Source organism: Salvia splendens, chromosome 14 (genome assembly GCF_004379255.2).
Source record: "Salvia splendens isolate huo1 chromosome 14, SspV2, whole genome shotgun sequence".
Taxonomy (NCBI): Eukaryota; Viridiplantae; Streptophyta; class Magnoliopsida; order Lamiales; family Lamiaceae; genus Salvia; species Salvia splendens.
The window spans coordinates 22,322,978-22,346,153 of record NC_056045.1 but is presented as its reverse complement, the minus strand read 5'-3'; the positions used below and the strand labels follow the sequence as shown (position 1 = coordinate 22,346,153).

At 39.8% G+C, this 23,176-nt stretch overlaps 3 protein-coding genes across 3 annotated transcripts; all 3 read left to right on the top strand.

Moving 5' to 3' along the window:
* The first annotated feature begins 7,324 nt into the window (after positions 1-7,324).
* LOC121764354 (zinc finger MYM-type protein 1-like) lies at positions 7,325-8,970 on the top strand. The gene is made up of 2 exons (XM_042160388.1): positions 7,325-7,667; positions 7,979-8,970. The coding sequence occupies exons 1-2, from the start codon at positions 7,325-7,327 to the stop codon at positions 8,968-8,970; spliced, it is 1,335 nt and encodes a 444-aa protein (XP_042016322.1).
* Positions 8,971-11,290: 2,320 nt separating this feature from the next.
* On the top strand, positions 11,291-14,817 carry LOC121766145 (protein ALTERED PHOSPHATE STARVATION RESPONSE 1-like). The gene is made up of 4 exons (XM_042162493.1): positions 11,291-12,398; positions 12,488-12,660; positions 13,272-13,495; positions 13,692-14,817. Exons 1-4 carry the CDS (start codon positions 11,411-11,413, stop codon positions 14,398-14,400), a joined length of 2,094 nt encoding a protein of 697 aa, XP_042018427.1. The 5' UTR covers positions 11,291-11,410; the 3' UTR covers positions 14,401-14,817.
* Positions 14,818-18,821: 4,004 nt separating this feature from the next.
* Positions 18,822-19,271, top strand: LOC121764352. The gene has a single exon (XM_042160387.1). The coding sequence runs from the start codon at positions 18,822-18,824 to the stop codon at positions 19,269-19,271; it is 450 nt and encodes a 149-aa protein (XP_042016321.1).
* Positions 19,272-23,176: the final 3,905 nt, after the last annotated feature.

The following is a 23,176-nucleotide window of genomic DNA, read 5'->3' as shown; positions in this document are numbered from 1 at the left end:
TCGCCTCTGACTCCGGCTGCTGTGATTGCTACGCTTGGTGGTGCCGATCTGACTGCTCGGCACTTCTAAGCGCAATTTGCAGACATTCCTTTGCTCTCTTTTGGTCACCTCGGATGACTGCTATCCCTCCTTTAGTAGGGATCTTGATGGTGAGGTGATAGGTAGAGCAAACGGCCCGAACTGTGTTGAGCCAGTCTCTTCCCAGGATGATGTTGTACGGGGACCGAGCTTTCACCACGAAAAACTCAATCATCGTACTGGAGCTAGTAGGCGCTTTCCCCACCGTGATCGGAAGGCTGATAATACCTTCAGGGCGGGTGTCCTCCTGAGTGAAGCTCTTCAGGGGAAGCGGAGCCGGACTGAGCCGAGCTGGGTCCACTTCTAGTTTGTCGAAGCACTCTTTAAAAAGAATGCTAACCGACGCTCCTGTATCCACAAACACCCTGTGGATCAGTTTGTTTGCCACTCCGGCTTGGATGACAATGGCGTCTTGGTGAGGAGAGATGGCCGGGACGGGATCAGCAGCCGAGAACGTAATCACTTCGTCCTGCTTCAGCCTTTTATGCGTTGGCTCCTCTCGATTGGAGCCTCTGCGTTCTGACTTTAGGGACGACTTGGTCTTCCCGGCAGGGAGCGCGTCAATAGTCTGGATTACTCCATCATATTGCGGCTCGTCATCGTCTTCGGGATCCGGCTGCCTTTTCGGATCCTGAGGAGCGCAGTTCGCACCACTCTGCTTTTTATTCTTCTTTGGCTGCTTACTTCGGTATTTTTTCAATGTCCCTGCCTTCACAAGAACATCGATACCTGCAGCCAAGTTTCTGCACTCCTCAGTATCGTGACCGTGGTCTTGATGGTAGGAGCAGTAGTTATCCTGTGGTCGGCGCGCGGCTGATTTCGTCATCCGCTTTGGCTTTTCGAATAGGTCAGAGTGCAGTTCGAAAATTTCCGCTCTCGGCTTGTTCAGCGGTACGAACTGAGCGGGCGGCTTCTCGGGATTGAGACGAGGTCCCAATCTGTCTTGCACCGGAGCCCTTTGAATTCTTTCAAATGGAGTCCGGCGAGGATGCCCCTGATCGCTATGATCGGGCTTCCTTCTGTCTCCTCGGGACGATGAGCTGTCTAACGACCGTTTGCGACGGTCTGCCTCATCGGCCCGGGAGTACTGGTCCGCAATGTCCCACATTTCCTGAGCTGTCTGCGGACCGCACTCAACGAGCTTCCTGTAGAGAGCTCCGGGCAGGATTCCATTTTGGAATGCCGAGATGACAAGCAGATCGTTGAGATCGTCTACTTGCAGGCATTCCTTATGGAATCTTGTCATAAAGTCGCTAATTTTTTCGTCGCGACCTTGACGAATGGAAAGCAGCTGAGCCGAAGTGATTCGGGCTTCCGCTTTCTGAAAGAACCTCCTGTGGAAGGCATCCATTAGATCTCGGTAAGATCTGATGCTGCCCTGGGGGAGGCTATCGAACCACCTTCTCGCGTTCCCGATGAGCAGCTCGGGAAACAGCTTGCACATGTGGACCTCGTTGAGACCCTGGTTCGCCATGTTATATTGATAGCGCCCCAAGAAATCGTGAGGGTCCACGAGCCCGTCGTAAGTCATCGACGGAGTTCGGTGGTTCTGTGGTAGGGGAGTTCGGGTGATGTCGTCCGAGAACGGAGTCTTCAGTGCTCCGTACACGGCGAATCCGATATCTCGTCGGTATGGAGGAGATTGAGTTCTCCTGTGATTCCGGTACCGAGGAGGAGCTGGAATATGTCGGGGTTGAGGATTCTTTCTCCTGGGAGATGCGACACTACTGCGGGTAGTGACTTTCTTGTGCGGAGGGAGAAGGAGAATCTACCGTTTTCGTCTCCGGCTGTTGGCTTTTTCGCAGGAAGGTTAAGAACTCCTCCTGCTTTTCAGCCAAAAACTGCTTGACAGCCTCATTCAAATCGGGCTGCTGGGAAGACTCGGTGGGACGATTTTTGGAGCGGCTTGTTCCTTCGCCATGAGAACTGGTGGTGGATTTATCCCTAGGCTGTTTTCCCGACCTATGGGATGGATTGGCTTCCTCCTGGTTCTCCCGGGCAGGAATACGGGTATTCTGCGATCTGGTATGCATTTTTTGGGTGGAGAAAATGGATCAAAAATTCGCTTTATCACAAATTTTGTTCTCTGTTTCCCACAGACGGCGCCAGTGATGAGTCCGCGAATTATTGATGTTAATAAATGCTGGTAGAGAATGAAGATTATGACACGGTGAATTTACGTGGTTCGATTTACTGAGGTAAATCTACGTCCACGGGAAGAAGGGAGGGCAAGATTGTATTGCTTGATCTGGGATTACAGCTTACAACACAGACTTGCTATATGATTTTATCTCTAGAGAGCTTAACCCCTTTCTATCAGATCTAAGTTCTATTTATACATTGAACTAGGATCGTGGTTTGCAGCCCCACTAACAAGATCGTGGGTGAGCAATAACTGCTCAATAACTGCTTCATACCACTAAATAGATCGTGGGTATAGTGGAGGTCGTGGAGGCCTTTCGTGAGTCCACCAACTCCTAGTTCGGTCGAATGCTGAGACCGAACTGCTGGACTTTACCGATCAGCTCTTGCCGATCTGAGAGGAGAGCTTGACTGGTCGGCTTTTACCGAGCTGTAGGCTGAGTCCGAACTCTTTGGTCGTGCCGAACTCTTTGGTCGTGCCGAACTCTTTGGTGCCGAACAGATACTCTTTCTTGGGCTCTGGGCTGATGGGCCGTCACTGTTATTGGGCTTGCCATTAGGGTTTAGTTCGTACCCCATCAGTCATCCACAACGATGTCTCTTATCCGTCTCATCTCTTAACTATTCATGGGCCCCACTGTACTTTTCACTTTATCTCTTAACTAAGAGACAGAACCTGCAACCCTCCATCTCTTATCCGTCTCTTAATAATCTCACCCTTAACTATTCATTCAATTTCATTTTTTATTTTTATTTCTAACAAATTCAATTAATAAAAACACACTTCATTAAATAAAATAAAAATTACAACTTCAAATCCTAAAAAAATACATAATTAAATTCGTGGCATAATAAATAAAAAAAGACATAATTTAAAATATAATTTTATAGAAATTATATAAACTACTCCGCCGGCAAATCATCCCCCGGAGGGAGGCGGAATACCAAGTTGTCCCGCCAGATACACAATGCCGGCATGATAGGCTTGAAATTGGGCAGGCGTCATGCGGGAAGTGTCCGCCATCGTTGCGGTGAAGTACATGGACATTAAGAAGGAGGGCGGCCCTTGGGAGCCCGCCTGGCTTGATTCGCCTCGGCCCCTCCTCCCTCTAGCCGCCTTGCCGCCTTGGTCCCTTGCGGCTGACGGCGCCCACGGGAGGACCCCCCTGCATCGTCCGCCGTGCCCTCAACCTCCTGCGAGGCAACCTCTTGTGCGGCGCTGCCTGAACCGCCCCCACTAGACGAGTATTGGCCACCCGCCGTGTGCTTCGTGCGCTTCGAGGTTGATGTAAATCAAATAATATTAGTTCTACTCGAAGATTTATCCCGATTTTTATATGAAAATTATCTATCAATTAATTATTGAAGTTTAATTATTATATATTAATGATATATTTTCATGTATAGTGATTCATCGTCATCTTCTCCAAATTTACTCCATAGTTTCTAGGGTTTTATCTCCATTTATCATTGTTCTTGGTTTAATTATGTTAGGCTAAGAATCTTGTGTTACTTCAAACACGTAGTATGACATTGATTTTGTGATTTATTCTACGCTCGTTTTTATCTCATGTTCGTTATTACTACTTATTTAATTGAATGAATTTATTACTTTAGGTGCATCTTGAGTGATAACTCTATAGTCTTGATTTAATGCCTCTTTAGCTTGAATTGGGATGGATTGTGGTGGTAATGAATTGTCAATTGGAAATGTTTAGATGACAACTTGATAATGGATTTTGATCTTAATTGCAATTGTACTTTGAATCTCGCGCTTCCGTAGGGTTCTTATGATTATTGCATTTGGTTTAAAGAGTAAGTGTTTAGCTATTCTTTGACTAGTTGATGTTTAGCATGTTTAGTGCTTGCATGTTGAATTATTTTAAATTGTCCTGAACGTATGAGATAGAATTGAATGCATAGGATTAATTCGTTTCTTGTTTACAAGTGTTTGGAGTAACAATTGTCTCACTTGTGTTAATTTGAATTCAACTTTATTTTTCATTATTTTCAGAAAACAAACTTCAAACAAAAACATTCATCTTTACTGTTATTTTTATTTATTTGGAGTTAAACGAACTTACCTTCCCTGTGGATCGACACCTTAAATTACTACATACGAAGTTGTACTCTTGCATTGAAGTGGTAATATTAGGGATAATTTTGTGAACTTGAATGCATATCTATTCTGATTTGAAAAGACCTAAAATTACACATCAGAGGTCGAGCCCGTGCTGGACTGGACACCGCCGGCCCACCTTGCCTTGTCTTTAACGACCTCCCAAACATCGACATGTTTGAATTCTTTGCCAGTGTCGTCGAAATAGACTCGCAAAGCCGAATTCAGAATGTCGGCTCTCGTGGCTCTGCTTTGGTAATGAGCCGCTTCAGTCTTGTAGATGCCGCAGAATATTTTGACATCTCTGTCGACTCGGTCAAAGTGAGCTCGGAGCATCTTCAATGTGCGGCGGCGGGACCCCTTCAGCTTAATCTCGTTGTAGGCCTCGGTGACCTTTTCCCAGAAGCACTTCCAGGTTTGTTGATTCCCGAAGATGGGATCGTACGAGACGCTAATCCAGGCATTGTACACAGCCATCGTGTCCTTGCGGTTGTACGGATGCCGGCCTACATTCTCATCCTCCTCGGCCGCCTCTGCCTCTTCCTCTTCCTCCACGGCGTCGAATGCCCTGGAGCTTCCACCGCCTCGTCCTCCTTCCGGAGTGGGTTCATCCGGATAATCCTCCCTAATTTGGGATAATCCATGCGAATACCTCGGGGCGAAGGGACGAGCGTATTTATCCACATCAAAATGTGGTGGTTGGTACCCCGCCGGCGTCGACGAACCGGAACCCGAACCACCCAATACATTGTACATGCCCCCCAGTCGCCAAACGCGTTGATGTCAAACCCGCCGGAGCAGCCCTCGTTTCCGTCGCCGGACATTTTGTGATGAAAATTGGAGAGGTTAGATGAAAATTGGAGAGGAAATGGAGATGATTTAGGAAGAATAGATGTGTGTTTGTGTGTGTAATGAAGATGAAATAGGAGCATCTATAGAGTAAAAAAATAAAAAAATAATAATAAAAAGAAAAAATGGTCGAAAACGGTAATATTACCGTTTGATTTTTTTTATTAAATTCTAATTTTTTTAAAAAAATGATTTATTGCGTCAGCGTGACGAAGCCCACTCGCGGGCCGGCGAGTTGGTGTCACGCGTGGCGCCACGCACGCGTGGCGAGCTGGCTCGCCATCCATCTCGGTGGGACGGGCGTCTCGGCGGGATGGTGACGAGACGGGACGCTGCAACGCATCCCGCACGAGTCTCGTCTCGGAGGGACGAAATAAGAGACACCCTCGAGATGCGTTGCGGGTGCTCTTAGCGTAATGCTATCCTTACAAACATTATAATCAAATAATAAAATATTAAAAAAGAAAAAGTACTACGGATATAATACACTTTATTAAACTTTCTCAAATTCCTAAAAGAACATTATGATTAGAAATGTGAGAATGGTGGGGAAACTAAAATACTCTCTACTTTACTTCTTGGATATTCTCATCCCTTTTATCTCACTTTAGTATGCATGTATCCCCATGGAATTACTAACTTATCCTTCACCAATCATTTATACTACTCACTTTGTCTCAAAATAGTATGCATTTTTTGTTGAACATAAACTTTAATGCACAATTAATAAAATAAGAGAGATATTAAAATAAAAAGTAATTAAAGTATTATTAGTGGATAATGAGACTCACATAAACAATTTTTAAAATTAAAAATTGCACACTTTTGTGGGACAGACTAAAAAGACAAGAATGCTTACTTTTGTGGGACGAGAGAGTAGTATTCCCTCCGTCCCAAGGAAGATGACCCCTTCCTTGGGCGGCACAGAGTTTTATGCAGTTTTATTTTGTGTGTAAGGTGGAGAGAGTAAAGTAAGAGAGAGACAATAAAATAGAGATAAAAGTGTTTTCATTTATAGTAATGAGTCATCTTGGTTGGAGCAAACTAAAAAAGAAAGTAGATCATCTTTAATGAGACAGAGGGAGTATTATTCTCCTACCTGAACAGATTTTTATTTTAATAAATTATTGTGTTCATTTTTCTTTTTCTTTTTCTAGAGGTAGTTCACAGTTCGCACTGTAATTCATCATTCTCAACTCACTTTCCTACCTATTTGTCGTGCCCATTTTTTTCTGAAATGAAAAAGAATTTACTCAAGTATATAGTTTTTTTACTATTTTATATATATATATATATATATATATATATATATATAATAAACGTACCCCCATAAAAAAATTACTACTATTATTATACATATGATTTTGTTAGTGACGTATTTTATACAAAAATTTCCAAAAGATAGCGATGAATATTGAAGGAAGATACATCTGATTTAAGGAAATAAATCAAAATATAAGCTTTGAGAATGAAATCAAATTAAAAAAATTAAACCTAGTTCTAAAAAACCTTCATCCGCCCATCGCCAGACTAAGCCTCCAATCCAGCAGCCCTCCACCTTCTCGGCTTCCCGTACGGCGACCAGCAGCAGCAGGAGCAGTCTCTCGCTCCGTCAACGGCAGAAAAATCGATCCAGCCATCCAATATCCTGATTTGTTTCTTGATTTTTGGAAGACTATTAAATTAGAGAATGACAATGATAAATTCTGTTTCCAATTCCACCGCCTAATATTTAATATCTTTCTCCAATTTCTATAACTTTATTAAACATCTTTACTGCAGTGCTGTCATATAGTTAAAACTTTAATTTGATGTTTTGTTTAAATTATTCAGTCTATTCTAATTTCTAAAGAAGACAAAATAGTACTACTAGTATTTATACAATTATACTTAATTAGGAAGTGGATAGTGTCTAGTTTGTGACTTGCTGGCCATCACTTTCGAGAGTTTTCTTTTTAAGTTTTTTAATAATTTTAGTTTTCAAATTTATCATTATCCAGAAATTTGAGTCAATAGCTAATGATTTTATTAAAGTTTTATTAGTAAAAGTATATAACTTTGTATATTTCTAATGTTTTTTTTGCAGAAAGTAGAATAATGAGAAAACAATCTGATCTTCGAAATATGTTCAAACGAATGAAATCTCATGATAGTTCAAGTCCTTCGGCTCCAAATGATAATGTCACTCCTTCAAATGTTAGTGAGTCTCAAGCTCCTTCAAATGCTAGCGTCTCTCCGACTCCTCCCAGTGTTACTGTGACTCCTTTAAATGCTAGTGTGTCTCCGTCTCCTCCAAATGTTACTGTGACTCCTTCAAATGCTAATGTATCTTCTACTCGAAGTGTCCCATTAGAGGAAAAAGAATTGATTTATGATGTTGAAAAACTTAAACATGATCCTGCAAAAAGAGACAGTATAATGAAATATCCTCCAAATGAGCGAGATGCATTCAGGAGAGCATATATTCTTAAAAAGCCTTGTCAGCCAAGATCTCATAAATTTCCTAGAAAAAATATTGGATGTTCACGTCGATTTATGCCTTATTGGTTTGATATATGGGATTGGCTTGAATATAGCACTACAGAAGATGCTGCATTTTGTTTTGTTTGCTACTTGTTTAAGAATGAAGTTGGACTTACTGTAGGGGGAGATGCATTTGTGAACAAAGGATTTAAGTCGTGGAATAAGTTATAAAGCATATTGGTGGAGTAAAAAGTGCTCACAATCTTGCTTATGAGAAATATGTGAACTTAAGAGACGGCAAAAAAAAGTCTATTCTTGTTTCTCTAGATAATGCCACCGAGGTGACTATAAGAGAGTATGACATTCGTTTGAAGGCTTCAATTTCATGTTTGCGTTATCTACTGCGGCAAGGTTTGGGCTTTCGTGGACATAGAGAAAATAGTGAATCCCTTAACAGAGGAAATTTCCTTGAACTTCTGAAATGGTTAAGGACACACAATGAAGTTGTTTCAAAGGTGCCTTTGGAAAATGCTCCCAGAAATTGTCAATTGATATCTCCAACTATTCAAAAGGATATTATCAATTGTTGTGCTAAAGAAACAACTAAGCAAATTGTGGATAAACTAGGTGTTGACTATTTTGCTATATTAGCCGAAGAATCAAGTGATGTGTCCCAAAAGGAACAATTATCTCTTTGCCTACGCTATGTTCAAAGAAAAACGGGACTAGTAGTGGAACGATTCATTGGTCTTGCTCATGTTGGTGATACCACAGCTTTGTCTCTTAGAAGTGCAATTATATCATTGCTTATGGAACATTCATTGAGTCCATCTAAGATTCGAGGACAAGGATATGATGGGACTAGTAACATGAAGGGTGAGATACACGGACTGAAGACTTTGATTATGGAAGATACTCCAAGTGCTTACTACGTCCACTGCTTCGCCCACCAACTTCAACTGACTCTAGTAGCCATTGTCAAAAAGAATGATGAATGTGCTTGGCTTTTTGATACGGGTGCAATGTTGTTGAATGTTGTTGGAGTTTCTTGCAAGAGAAGGGAATTGATTCGCGAAATTCAAGCACAAAAACTTGCTCAAGCGTTGGAAGTTGACGAACTTGAAATAGGGTTTGGGTTAAATCAAGAACTTGGTTTGAAGAGGCCCGGAGACACTCGTTGGAGTTCTCACTACAAAACTCTTTTGAATGTCATGGACCTATTTTCTACAATTTTTAAGGTTCTTATGATTATTGGGAAGGATGGCTCTAAATCGGAGGATAAGTGCAAAGCTCAGGGCATTTTTTACTCAATGGAGTAATTTCACTTTGTTTTTATGGCACTACTAATGACTACTATATTTGGGTATACTAACAATTTGTGTCTTGCTTTGCAAAGAAGGGATCAAGATATTATTAATGCTACGAGGCTTGTCTCTTTAACCAAATGTCAACTACAGAAAATGAGGGAGGACGGATGGGAGATTCACTTAAACAAGGTAATCTCATTTTGCAATATTCATGGCATTGTTGTTCCAGATTTAGAAGCCTGTTATATTCCTCATGGAAGATCAAAACGTTTTGTTCAACAAGTTACATATCGTCATCATTTTCGCATTGATGTGTTTATAGAGATAATTGATTTATTACTTCAAGAATTTAATAATCGATTTGATGAAGTCAATATGGAGTTGATCAGATGCATGGCTTGCTTCAATCCTAGAGATGGCTTCTCTTCTTTTGACAAAGAAAGTGTACTCAAACTTGCAACTTTTTATCCTTCCGATTTTTCAAGCATTGATTTGAGGACTCTTGAGTGTCAACTTGATATATTCATGGAAGATATGAAAAGAGATAATGACTTTCAGAATTTGCAAGATATTAGTTCTCTTTCAATGAACCTTGTTGAAACAAAGAGGGATGTGGCTTATCCCCTTGTCTTTTTGCTTATCAAGTTGATTTTAATTCTTCCGGTCGCTACTGCAAGTGTAGAGAGAGTATTTTCTGGAATGACGTTTGTGAAGAATAAGCTGCGAAATAGAATTGGTGATCAACCTTTGAATGATTGTTTGGTGACTTTCATTGAGAAAGAAATGTTCCTACAAGTGTCTGATGATGATATCGTCCATCGCTTTGAAGAAATGAAGACTCGTAGAAAAATAAATTAGATATTATGTAGTTTTTATTTTATTTTATTTTGAAATACATGAGTTCAAAATTGAATAATATTTTAAAATATTATTTTACTGTTGTTTTCTATTTTTCTAGTGTTATATAATTATATATCATACGAGTCGTATCCCCAGATAAAAAATCCTGGATCCGCCACTGATTGCAGGAACCCTCAACTTTAATGCTATGCTATTCAACCAAAAATGAAATGCTGATTATGCTCCTCTTCTTTCATTTTACATTCTTTTTATTCAAATTCTATCCAACGTTTTACATCTAGGTTAATCACTGAGATTTTTGAAACACATGAAAACCACATTTCCTATCCTGATAGATTGATCATGAAAATACTCTGCTTCTTTTTTTTCGAATTCAAGAAAATTGATGCTTTTCATGTTTAGGCATGATCACTCTTAATAATTTGTGAATTGATTCTTGGCAAAAGCAAAATGTCATAATTTCATGAACTTTTCCAGTGATGGGATATCCGGATGTAAAAAAGCAGCTTGGATGATTGAATTCAATTTCGAAATAATGTCGACAATGATTTTACCGTGGATACACTTATAAAATTATCAAAATTTAATCACGAACAGTTTTATCCTTTTGGAATTCAAATGTAGAACTTCATTTTATAACTTTAATTACAACTTACTGAATATCTTTGCGATATATCTTGTTAGAAAGAAGAAAGATTCAGCCTTTATAAGGTGTCTTTTTGTTCTTTTTGAACGACTTTAAAAATATTGACTTATCTTAAATTATACTTCAAGCTTATCTATTTCCATCTAGTGTTAAAATATACGTGCTCACAATTCCAAACGGGTGCAAAAATCTTATAAAATTATTTTCTTTAGGTTGGGTTAAAACTATCTCATATTAAAAAATGAAAAATTATGCAAATATTATATATATAATTGTAATACTTACTCCATTAATATGAGATCATTTAGAAAGTCTACAATTTTTTCATTTAAAAAAAATAGAAATTCTTCTTATTAGATGATCAAAATAATTCACTCATTCCATACTAAATAATTGCAAGAAATCATTTGATAAAGCGGATTTTTATTTCTCAATGATATTCCACCATCAATCCTAAGTCAAAGGATTGAGAGACTAAACACCACTATTCTTGAACAAGTTATTATGATATACAAATAATGATAAAATCGGATGATATCCTTGTAACAAAATTGAGACCACATCGGGGAATGTGCAACTGCAACAATTAAAATCTATGTTTATGCCACCAAATTAGTTAGATGCGTAATAAAATGCAGGAGGAAAGGACATAATTAATGAATAAAGGTATGTATGCCAAAATTGTAATTGTATATGTAAATGATATCGAGCGTTGACGTATATTTAAGTCAAAGGCTATGACTAGGCCCCACTACCATATTTACACAGAATCAGCATCAGCCATCCGACGACACTCTCTTCGCTGGCAAAGCCCATAAAAAACAAACATACAAAAAGAAAAAGAAAAAGAAAAAGAAAAAGAAAGATTCCTCCCTTTTCGCCAATTCTTTTCTACCCATCCACCATCATGCCGCTTTACTGAATTCCCACTTCCACTCTCTGCTGATGGGCTGCGCCACCTCCAAGCTCGACGATTCCCCGGCGGTGGCCTTGTGCCGCGACCGCTGCGCCTCCCTCGACGAGGCCGTGCGCCAGCGCTTCGCCTTCGCCGAGGCCCACGCCGCCTATCTCCAGTCACTCGACGCCGTCGGCATCTCTCTCAACCGCTTCTTCAACCATGATCTCCTCCTCCTCCCCCCTTCCCGACCCTCTTCGCCGCTCCTCAACCTCCCCCCTCGGAGAAAGGGATCCGATTCCGGCGACCATCTCCGCTTCCACTCCGACTCCGACGATGATAAATCCGAGCCTCTGCACCATCTTGACACCACGCTGCCGGATTATGAAAATCTCAGTTTCAGCCTCGGCGGCGGGGGGTATATGAATGTGAATTATATGAAAAATCAAACGACGCCGTCGGTGGCGCATACGCAGATTCCGATGAGCGCGGAAACTGTGCATATTGGTTATGCTAATGACAGCAATCATGATTTCAACGGCTACTCGAATCATGGCGGCGGCGGAGGTGGATTTTATGGTGATTCTTCCTCGAATTCGAAAGCGCCGCCGAGAAGTTCGACGTGGGATTTTCTGAACCCTTTCGACACCGTGGAGAAGTTCTATCCCACTTACAGCTTGAGCCACGATTCCAGATCAGTGAGGGAGGAAGAGGGAATACCGGATTTGGAAGAGGATGATGACGATGACGATGATGTGATGAAGGCGGTTCACGGAGATCAGAATAGCGGAAGAAGCAGTTTATCCAAGGCGCCGCAAGAGCGAAAGGATTCCAATTCAAAGAAAAGCGTCGACAAGAGTGAAGTTATTGGTGAGAAGACCTCCAAAAATGGTAATGAATTGAAGCCTCGTGGCGGGTTCAAGGATGATATGGAAGTCTTGAAAGAGATTCATCTTCAATTTGAGCGTGCTTCCGAGTGTGGAAAGGATCTCTCTAACTTTCTTGAGGTGGGGAAACTCCCTTACAAACAGAAACATGGTAAGCAATCTTGTGTTCATTTCCCATTTTTAAAATGGTTTTTTTTCAATGATTGATTCAAACATTTATGATTGTGATTGTGATTGCAGTTTCTTCAAAGATACTGCATTTAACTGCAGTCTCTTTCCAGCCTTGGACGTCTGATGATGGCGATCCTGTTTTGTTAGACGTAGTCGAAGATGTGGAACTCAAGTCTAAAAGCCTTTCTTCCGTTTTGCATAAACTTCATCTGTGGGAGAAGAAACTGTACGAAGAAGTGAAGGTAAACTTATTGATTTCTCCATTTATTTCATGTCCTAGTTTGACAGCTTCTTCCTCTTACCTCGCTACAACATTCTGTGCTTTTGAACCTTTTTGGCAGTTGTAATTTGATACCCCCTTTGTTACTGTTATGCTAGCTGGCTAAATCGAAGGTGGTCGGTCCTAAAGATTTTATTTATTGCTATGTTTTATCAACACATAATTTAATTTCTCATCCATTACTTCGGATGCAATGCACCGAGCGTTGGAGTACCTCGTATAATTGCTAGCTAATTGATGCACGGCCGATGCTTTATGAGTACCTATTGCAGTTCGTATCTTCTGTCGTACAAGAACTGCATGATTTTTTGCCATTATTTATTTATTTTTGTTAAAACTCAATTTTCTGCACTTCAATAAATTCTTCTAAAACTATTTTTCTTCTTTCTTGCTCTGCATTTGTTGTATTTGATTTTGTGGAATATATATCAAGACTCCCAAATGTAGATAAAATGCCTCTCAGTCCATTGTTCATGAGGACATTCATGATCTTTCTTTTGTGTTCATGAAAGAGGGTTATATTGTAGTATCAATAATGTTTTGAGTATAACTGATCTTTTAATCCTCTTTCAGGTTGAGGAGAAAATGAGAGTTGACCATGGACGGAAGTCCAAAAAGATGAAGCATATGGATGTAAGAGGCTCTGAGTCACACAAAGTGGAGGCAGCCAGAACTTTGGTTAGGAGTCTTTCGACGAAAATCAAAGTTGCAATTCAGGTGGTTGATAAGATCTCAATGAGGATAAATAGGTTGAGAGATGAGGAGTTGTGGCCACAGCTACATGACTTCGTTCAAGGGTATCTATATTCAAATGCTATATTTGCATTATTGTGGGATATCTCTTTCTATCTTATAACAGATTTATGTTTACTTCTAGCCTATTATTCTATTTGGTAGCAAGTTGGTTAGGTGCTGACATAATTTCAAAATACAAGCACATTCTGTTCTCATAAAGTTTTTTTGATGCAACTCCAAATTTAATCTCTGTTGTAGGTTAACTAGAATGTGGAAGTCCATGCTCGAATGCCACAACAATCAGTGTCAAGCGATTGGAGAAGCCAAACGTGTAGACACCATCACGTCCCAACAGCACTTCACGGATGCTCAATTTGAAGCCACACGCCAGCTTCAGCACGATCTTGTCAACTGGACTCTATGGTTCTCTCGTTGGATTGGTGCACTAAAGGGTTATGTCAGAGCGCTGAATAACTGGCTCATGAAATGTCTGCTCTACATACCTGAAGAGACCCCAGATGGAATAGTGCCATTCTCTCCCGGGAGGATGGGTGCCCCTGCAGTGTTTGTTGTGTGTAACCAGTGGTCGCAGTCACTGGACAGAATTTCCGAGAAGGAAGTGGTGGATTCTATGCGAGAGTTTGTATCAAACGTGCTGCAGGTGTGGGACAGGGATAAGGCGGAGATGCGCCAAAAGATGGTAGCGGATAAAGATGAGAGGAAACTCAAGAGCCTCGAGAAGGAAGAGCAGAAGATACACAAGGAGATTCAGTCATTAGAGAGAAAGATGGCGCTGATCCCCACTGACACGCGCGTTGTCTATCAGAGTGAGACAACTAAAGGAGGGAGTGTGCAGGCAAGTCTACGACACGTTCTTGAGGCCATGGGGAAGTACACTGGTAACTCTTTGAAAGTATACGAGGAGCTCTTGCAACGTGTCGAGGAACACAAACAAGCTGCTTCATAGAGTGTAGATGAAATGAGGTCTTTCATCTCTAGTGTCAAATTAGCAATGAAGATGAGGTTGTTACTTTTGACTTGAGAGAACTCAAAAATATGCTTCAGTCATAAATCCCAAGATATCTGAGAAGGTGTGTTATGGTCGTGGACAGAGTGAGCTCGAAACTGCAGATCATGTAGGCGGATCGGAGTGTAAATGTAAACATTGGTGTGGAGATTTGTGTGTAATCAATTTAGGTTTTTGCATCACCATCATTTTCACCGCATGTCACTAGGGAATAAGGATGCATGCTGAAGAAAGTCATGTTTAGTAATGTTATATTTGAAGTTGTGTATAGCAAGTCTTTTTCTTGATGTCTAGCAGATATGAATTTGCAGCAATTGTGAATCGGTGATGAAAGCAAAGAAAGGAGCGTATGTGCAATTAGAGCGTCCACAATACAACCTATAAATACAAGTCTATTGCGGCGATTTGTTTTAAATTTGTTTTTAATTTTTTTAATTTATTTCTATAAGTACAACTTGTTCTTCTCATATTTTTTCCATTACATTTCAATCTTCAATCTAAAATTTTACTCAAATGCACTCTCATAAAATGGATGATGACCAGTATCAACGCGCGTTGGATGAGGCGTTTTTAAATAAGGAAAATGATTTTTAGACATAATGACAATGCCATAATGGGATTAAATAGTAATTGTATACCATATTCTATTTGTAGTCAAATTTGTATTTTGTATGTTTACTATATTATCCTTTACATTAAATTGTACTACTATATTAATTAGATCTAATTAAGGGTATATCAAGTCATGTGTATGAGAGAATTGAAATGTAACGCAGGTTCCACATATTTAAGATGGATAATCATCATTTTGTTTCTCTACTTTTATTACATATATTTATGGGCGTATATTTAAGTTTTAAATATTACTCCATAATTTATTGTCTTTATATATTAAGTATACTTAAGTTTATAATCAAATTAGTCTTTATAAATTGTAATTCAAATAAATTAATAATTTAATAAAAAGTAGTTCTTAGCTTGCTCTATATTTTCACGTCCAATTTAATTTTATTAATTCATTACTATTTACAAAAGAATTTGATTTTTCTCTCCAATTTTATAGTATATCATAAAAACTGTTATTATTTATATTAATTGAATAATTAAGATAATTTAAATTTTAATCTAAGCTATTTAATCAATTTTATGCATAAAAATAAATTTTTTTATTCAAAGAACCTAATTTTTATTTACACGAACTTTTATTCACTGGAATTGTGGAATAACTTTTTATTCATTTGAATGATTATTTTTATTTACACACCGATAATAATGTGGACCCTACAATCTACTAACACTACTTCTACATCTTTTCACATCTCTCTCATAGTCTCATACTTTACTACTATTACATATTTTCACATTTTTTAAAATAAAAATATATTTTATTTATCACGACAATAAATTTTATTAATGAAAATAATACTATTATTTATTAAAATAATATCAATAACTTTTATTCACAAGAATTGTAGTAATTATTATTTATAAAAACAACTAATTTTATTTGTAAGAACAATCATTTTAAATTTTATATTTTAAAAATTATATGAGCATTTCTAGTAAAATTATGAAATATGCATTTAATAATATTCTAATTAAAAGTATGATACTCTAATTAAGACTTTAAATACTCTAATTAAAATTATGAATACATTGAATGCAAGTATGATAAACATGTGTTAATTAAACTTCATAATCCAAGATTTAACTTTCTAAAATAGCAAAACGGTAAATTAGTCATATTATAAAATATACATATGACAAAATAATATAAGGGTACTATGGCATAAAGACATTATATCTCTAAATCACTACCTTTTAAATAAATGATTCTTTTTTCTTGAAAGTAACGTGGCTGAATTATCTCAAGCCAAAATCATTTCAAGTCTAGGCCCAAGAAAGAAGCTCTAGTTCGATTATATGAAGTTCATCTCATTGTTGAAGCTGAAAGCCGTTACTTTTCTGTTTTAAAACGGCTAGGTTTTGCCGTTTCATCTCTTGTATTGTGTTTCATATATAAGGGGGAATCAGAGAGAGAGAGTGAGTGAGAGTGAGAGCAGCACACACAAAACCACACAGCTTTTTCCATTCTAAGTTTTACAATTGGAATAGGGGTTTTCAATTGAGGGATTAGCTTTAGAGATTGGTTTGATTTGTATTGGGATTCCTTGCTGCTTTTGAATAAAATCACCTCCTACTTCGTCCGTGGATGTAAATCTCGCAAGAGATTGAACCACGTAATTCTCGTGTCATGTAATCGATATATTTATTCTTGATTTAACATTTCTAATTATTTTTGTCCGATAATTTTTATTCTAGTCCAATAAAATATACCAACAATTGATAAAATAATGTGATTTGTGGTTGTGGTGTGACTGTTATTGGGCTGGACAAGTTTTTGTGGATGTGGATAAGTTTTTGTGGCTGTGTTGTGAATGACCGGACTATTGTGAACACTCTTAAAACGTGTATACGGCGTATAGGTAGGGATGCATGTCCAAACTCTTTAAGTAGTGGAGTAATTTATATTTTGAGATAGAAGAGGTGCATAATTCTTTAAGCAATATCAGATCCATTTGCCGTACTTAATAGTACTTTGTAAACTTGGTTAGTACCTTTCCATCCGCATGCGTCCCATTCCACCTCATGACGCACATACGCAAACTGAGGCTAGTCCCATGATCCCATCCATGGCAGAACCGCTGCTCTCCCAAGAAATCGAGAAATAATTTGAATGAATATTTGGATTTGGATTTGGATTTGTATTTGTATTTGTATTTGTATTTGTATTGAGAGAGTTAAATTTACAGACAAATTAATTCATTATTTTGAAAACAAATCCAAAATTTGGTGTCATCCTAAAAATGACACAAAATTAGTAGCGGAACGTATTAAATGTAGTACTAGTAGCTTCCTGAGTTGTTGGGTTGTTTAATCGCGAACACCAAAAACAAAGCACTAGAGTCAGTCGCCCTTTCTTGGAGCACCCAAACAGTCGGTGGCTCGACGTGGCAGACAACATCCCACCTCACAATCAACACGACAACTTCAAAAAATCCTCACTGTCCCCCTCCCATTAAAACCAACAATTCCCCCTCCAAAAAAAACACAGCATGATGAGCATGATGATGATCTCCACTCCCAAAATCCTTCGCCACACTCGCTCCTCCAGCCTCCCTTCTCGATCACACCCTCTCATCCCCCAATTCACCCACCACCAATGCGGCACGGATACGGATACGCGTATCAGTATCCGAAGGATACGGATACGCGGATACGGCTCTTTCCCAAACAACCCGATACGCGGATACGTTTTAACTATTTTTTTAATAAATAATAATAGTGCATAATAAATTACAAAATAGATATTCTAATGTTATTATACAAATAAAAATAATAAAATTACAAAATATTAAAAGCTAAAGTCAATTTCTTTTATGGTCGATTACACCACATCGATTTTTTGGTTATACTTATCCATATTACCAATAATATTGATCAAAATATTTATTTATAGTTACAAAATTACACAAAGTTAATGGAGTAATAAATTGGCCCAAAAAATGAGCCCCAAATATACTCCTTTTCCATCGTGACTACTTCTTGCCCAATTCATTCTCCCATTTCCAATTTTCTTCAATCCCTAGTTGAGGCAATAGCGGCGCCTCCCCTTTCTTCTTCTTCTTCTTCTTCTTCTTCTTCTTCTTCTTCTTCTTCATATCCGATTAACTGTCAATTTTGTTCCCAAATCGGATTGAAGTTCGTAAATTGAAAGTTGCGAAGTTCTTCGACAGAGATGGACGTTGATTTCGAAGAGGAGAACCTCAGATCTTTGCAGATAGAGGAGGATGAAGGCCCAATACGGCCCAGCTCGCGGATACGCCGAAGGATACGTATCGAATCTGAGGTTTCCCGGCCCAATACGGCCCAGCTCGCGGATACGCCCAGGATACGTATCGACGGTGTATCCGTCGCGTATCGGTATCGGATACGTATCCGATACGTGATACGGCAACAGGGTGGCGTATCGGTGTTATATAGCCCACCACCTCCAAACCCTCCACCCCGACTCCACCTCCCTACTCTCCATCTCCCAAAACCTAACCACCCTCCACAGCCTCTACAGCTGCCTCGACGACTTGCTCCTCCTCCACCACACCCGCCAACTCTTCTCCCGCGATTCCTGCCACAAATGGGTCCACCAAGTCCTCGACGGCTACCTCGCCCTCGTCGACGCCTGCGCCACCGCCAAAGACATCCTCTCCCACGCCAGGGAGCACCTCCTCCACCTCCACTCCTTCCTCCGCCGCAGACGAGACTCTCACCATCTCATCGCCTCGAGAAAAACAGCCAAGAAGATGATCCACAAGACGCTCACACGCATCACCTCCCTGAAGCATAAACCCTCCGTTTTAGCCCTGGCGGATAGAGAAGCGGAAGCCATCGCTGTGATAAGCATGTTGAAGGAGACTGAGGCGGCCACTCTAGACCTCATTGAGTCGTTGCTTTGCAGCGTCTCGGGCTCCAGGAGCTCTTCGAGCGGATGGTCTCTCGTGTCGAGGCTCATCGGGTCGAGAAGATGCTCGGGACAAGACGATGATGATCACAAGCATAGGCTGGAGTTTAGTGAGGTGGATGCTGCCTTGGAGAAGCTTGTGAGATTGGATGGGGCGATGCAGGTTGATGAGCTTGGGCTGCAGTTGAGAGAGATGGAGGAGAGCCTTGGTGTTGTGGAAGACAAAGTCGAGGGTTTGTTTAAGCGTTTGGTCAGAACCAGAGTTTCACTGCTTAACATGCACAGCAATTAGGGAAATAATTGATTCAAAGTTCAAACTCTATATATATTTGTAATATATAGTCACTAATCACTGTAGACCTGTGTATTCTGCTTGTAATTAAACATGTTTGTGCAGAATTACATTTATGTCGCATCAGTTTTGTGTACATATTTGCTACCAGTTCTTGATTTTATTTTGGGTGATCATGAGTATAAGCTGAACCAACAGAGCCATTTTGCCAAGTTTACATCTACTCCACTCGTCCAATAGAAATTGACCATTTGGAGATGATACATGTTTTAATGCCGTAATTTATAATATAGTAGGAGAGAAGGAGTATATTGACTATTTATATAGGACGGATGAAAAAGAAAATTCAGCCTCTTTTTATGGGACGGATGGAGTATAATATTTGTATACAATAATACAAAGACGAGACAATGAACTCTCTCTTGATTTCTTTGTATACATGTATACAAGGATCAATAAAACATTAAGGTTCGAAAAGAGCGTAACTTTCTTTTAGGTCTATAAAAAAATTCTAATTCATCTGCTATTTAATAGTCTCATTTTGACTCGACACGAATTTTATGCTTTTTGAAGGAGGATGGAAAAAAAATAAATGGAATGTGGGCCCACTTTTCTATATTGGTTTTATAATAAAATATGAGTGTAACGATTTAGTTAAATGCATGTTTAATTTACCTAAAATGTATACAAAGTACTTAAATAAGACTTTAAATCGCGAAATGACAAAATGAGACGGTTTTTCACGGACAAGAGTACTTTGTTTTGGTATTTTGGGTGACTTTGATTCATATGGAGTATTTGGACTTCAAACATTTTTAACATGTACTAGTATTTTTCTATGTCAATATGTCCGGATCACTGGATTTTTATTCGTGCCAACGAGACATTAAGTTTAAAGTTGTACACGGGTTAGGCAAACTTCATTATTTATTGGAGGTTGGCATTAAATTTGCATGTTGTAAGTGATGGAAACATATATGATCCAGAGTAAGTAATAATTTATGAATTAAGTTTGCACACCACACCACATGAGGGTTTTTACATAGTTTAACGATAGCAGAGCTGTCGAGATTCCAGTTGCCTCTATGAACAAGACAATCACTGACCAAATCATTAAGGGGATTTATTTCAATGTAAACCCACGCTTTCAGAATTGTGGCAATAATGCACACGAAATTTGTCTTTTCTGCTAATCGACAATTTCATTCCATTCGTGTGGGTCGTGATGTGGATTCAGATCCTACCAGCTTATATTTTTTGAGATACACTCAGATTTTGAAGAATAATTAAATATGCATTTCCTGCAAATTAATAGACTTGACGTGCCTAATAATGTCATGCCGCTCGAGCAACGCGCGCTTGCACGTGAAGTTATGCTTAGGCAACTATTAAAGTAAAAAAAATGTAGTACAACTACAATATCAGAGGGATTGACGCACAACTTTCCCATTTTTAAAAAGAGTTTCTTGCACCAGTAAAAATGCACACTCTAAATTGTTACGCTAGAGTGCTGAATTAAAAAAAAGGCCCACAAAAAAAAATTTACAACGCAAAAATAACAAAGCATGCTGGGATATTCAAGTGCATGATGAACTATCGTTGTATATGTTGAAATGTGGACTCCGAATTGACGCAGGTGTGAGGCCTTCTGCGATGAAGATGAAGAAATACGGTAGAAGTTTATCTTTTAATTTACCATATTGTTATCTAGTTTTTAATTTGATTTCAGGTTTTTTGTTTGTGTCAAATTCCATCTCCTTAATAGCATGCACAATGGTGAGCAGGACGGCGTCCGTACGTCCGTGCCAGCGGCACGGAGACGCTGTCCGCCGCTAGCACGGCGCTGTTCGATGCATCGAGCACGTCCGTGCCAGTGAGCAGGTGACGTGGCAGGCGCGGATTGGCCAACGGCTTAGCCGTTGGCAATTTTGATTTTTTTTTTTAAAATCGGGTTTTAATTAAAAAAACCGATTAAAAATAAAAAAAAAAAAAAATTTCCCACATCCCAAAAAATTATATCCGTTTTCTACCCAATTTTAATTTTTTTTTTCATTTTTCCCCCAAAAATACACATTTTCGTCTATAAATACCCCCACTTTCACACCCAAAAATCCACACCACACTACACAATTCTCATCTGTATTCTCTCATTTCCATTCTCATCTACATTCTCTCATCTCCATTCTCAATCTTTCTTCCACTCCTACAACATAACAATGTCCGACCACGGCGATCATCCCCCGGGCTCCCACGGTTGGAACCCCGATTGGTTCGGTTCACAACCGTTTCCTAGTCCGGAAACAGAATATTCGGCCCCTCCTCAAACTCAAAGTTCGGGAGTTCGGGGTGGCTACCGGCCTTACCCGATCGACGACCAAGATGCCCCCGAAGGGCAATACGGGTGGACACCCGAGCCTAGAGCGAGGTCGAGCTGCCCCTCCCAAACTCCGACTCCTCGTACTCACGGTGTCCGCACACCGTACACTCCGGCGGAGATGGAGCAATTGTTCAAGGCGTTCTTGTCAATCTCCGAAGATCCGGAGGTTGGCACGAACTAATCCGGCGATCATTATTTGTGGCGCATCTGTCGTCGGTACAATGAAAACCGACCGGCGGGAACAATTGAGCGCAACGAGAGTATGGTGCGCAATGCCATATACAGAGCCAACGAACAAATCCAAAAGTTCCAGGGGTATTACCTCCAGGAAGAGCAGTCGACGGGGAGCGGCCGGAGTGAGGTCGACATCATCAGTTCCGCCTTGTCGACCTACCAATCCATGAACTACAAGCCGTTCAAGCACCTCAACATTTGGTAGGAGACGCGGTCGCATCCGAAGTATAGGGGAAGCGTAACATCCTTCTCTAGCGGCTCCTCCAAATGGTCAAGGTCGGTATCCCTATCCGACGCCGGCTCCGAAGACGTGGCTAGCCAACTTGCCGAAGCTAACTTGGGTAGCCCCGACGCCGGCCCGAGCGGTTCCCAACGCCGACCGCAAGGAAGGAAGAAGGCGGCGGCCAACCGCCGTCGCGCCGCGACTCCATCCGTCGATGCTCCCGAACCCGCTCACGTTCTCGTTCCCTATGCGCCACCTCCACCCCCACCAACTCGTTGTGGGCGATTTTGGCCCAACTCAATATGACCGATAGGTCAACTATGACCTCGCGCAACTTCGATGGCATGAGGCCATAAAATTGGGTCTCCAAAAACAATTTAGGGTAGTGCTGTCGGATGAATAGTCTTCCACGGGGGTATTTTTATCCTTTAATTATGTAATTTTCAATTTTTAGGAGTTTAATTATGTAATTTTTAATTTGTAGGAGTTTAAGTATGTAATTTTTATTTTTTAGGATTTTAATTATGTAATTTTTATTTTATTTGTAATTTGTAATATTATTTCAGTTTTTTTAATAAATTTTAATATTATGAAAATGTTTTTATTTAATTGAATAATAGAATGGTGGGACCTAGGCATGCACAAGGGTCACGAACCGCCGGTTCCGGTTCATGAACCGGCGGTTCAAGGTTCAGGAAATGCTTGAACCTGAACCGGCCCGCCTAGCTCCCGGCGGTTCCGGTTCAGGTTCAAAAAATCGGCGGTTTACGCGGCGGTTCAAAACCGCCGATTTTCGGCTTGAACCGCCGGTTTCGGGCCGGTTCGACGGTTCGTCAATTTTTTTTTTTGCATTTTCAACTATTCAATTTTTAATCAAATTACATTACACTTTCAAAGTTGTTTATGTATGAAATGTGAGTAAATAAAATTGAAAAAAATACGACTAAAGTTGCAATTTTATTGAAATTGCATGTTTACAAGCTACAACAATTACAAATCGAAAACATATGCCGGTCTTGAAGTCTTAAACAAAATTTAAATACAAAGGAGACTACTAGTCAACAACTAATT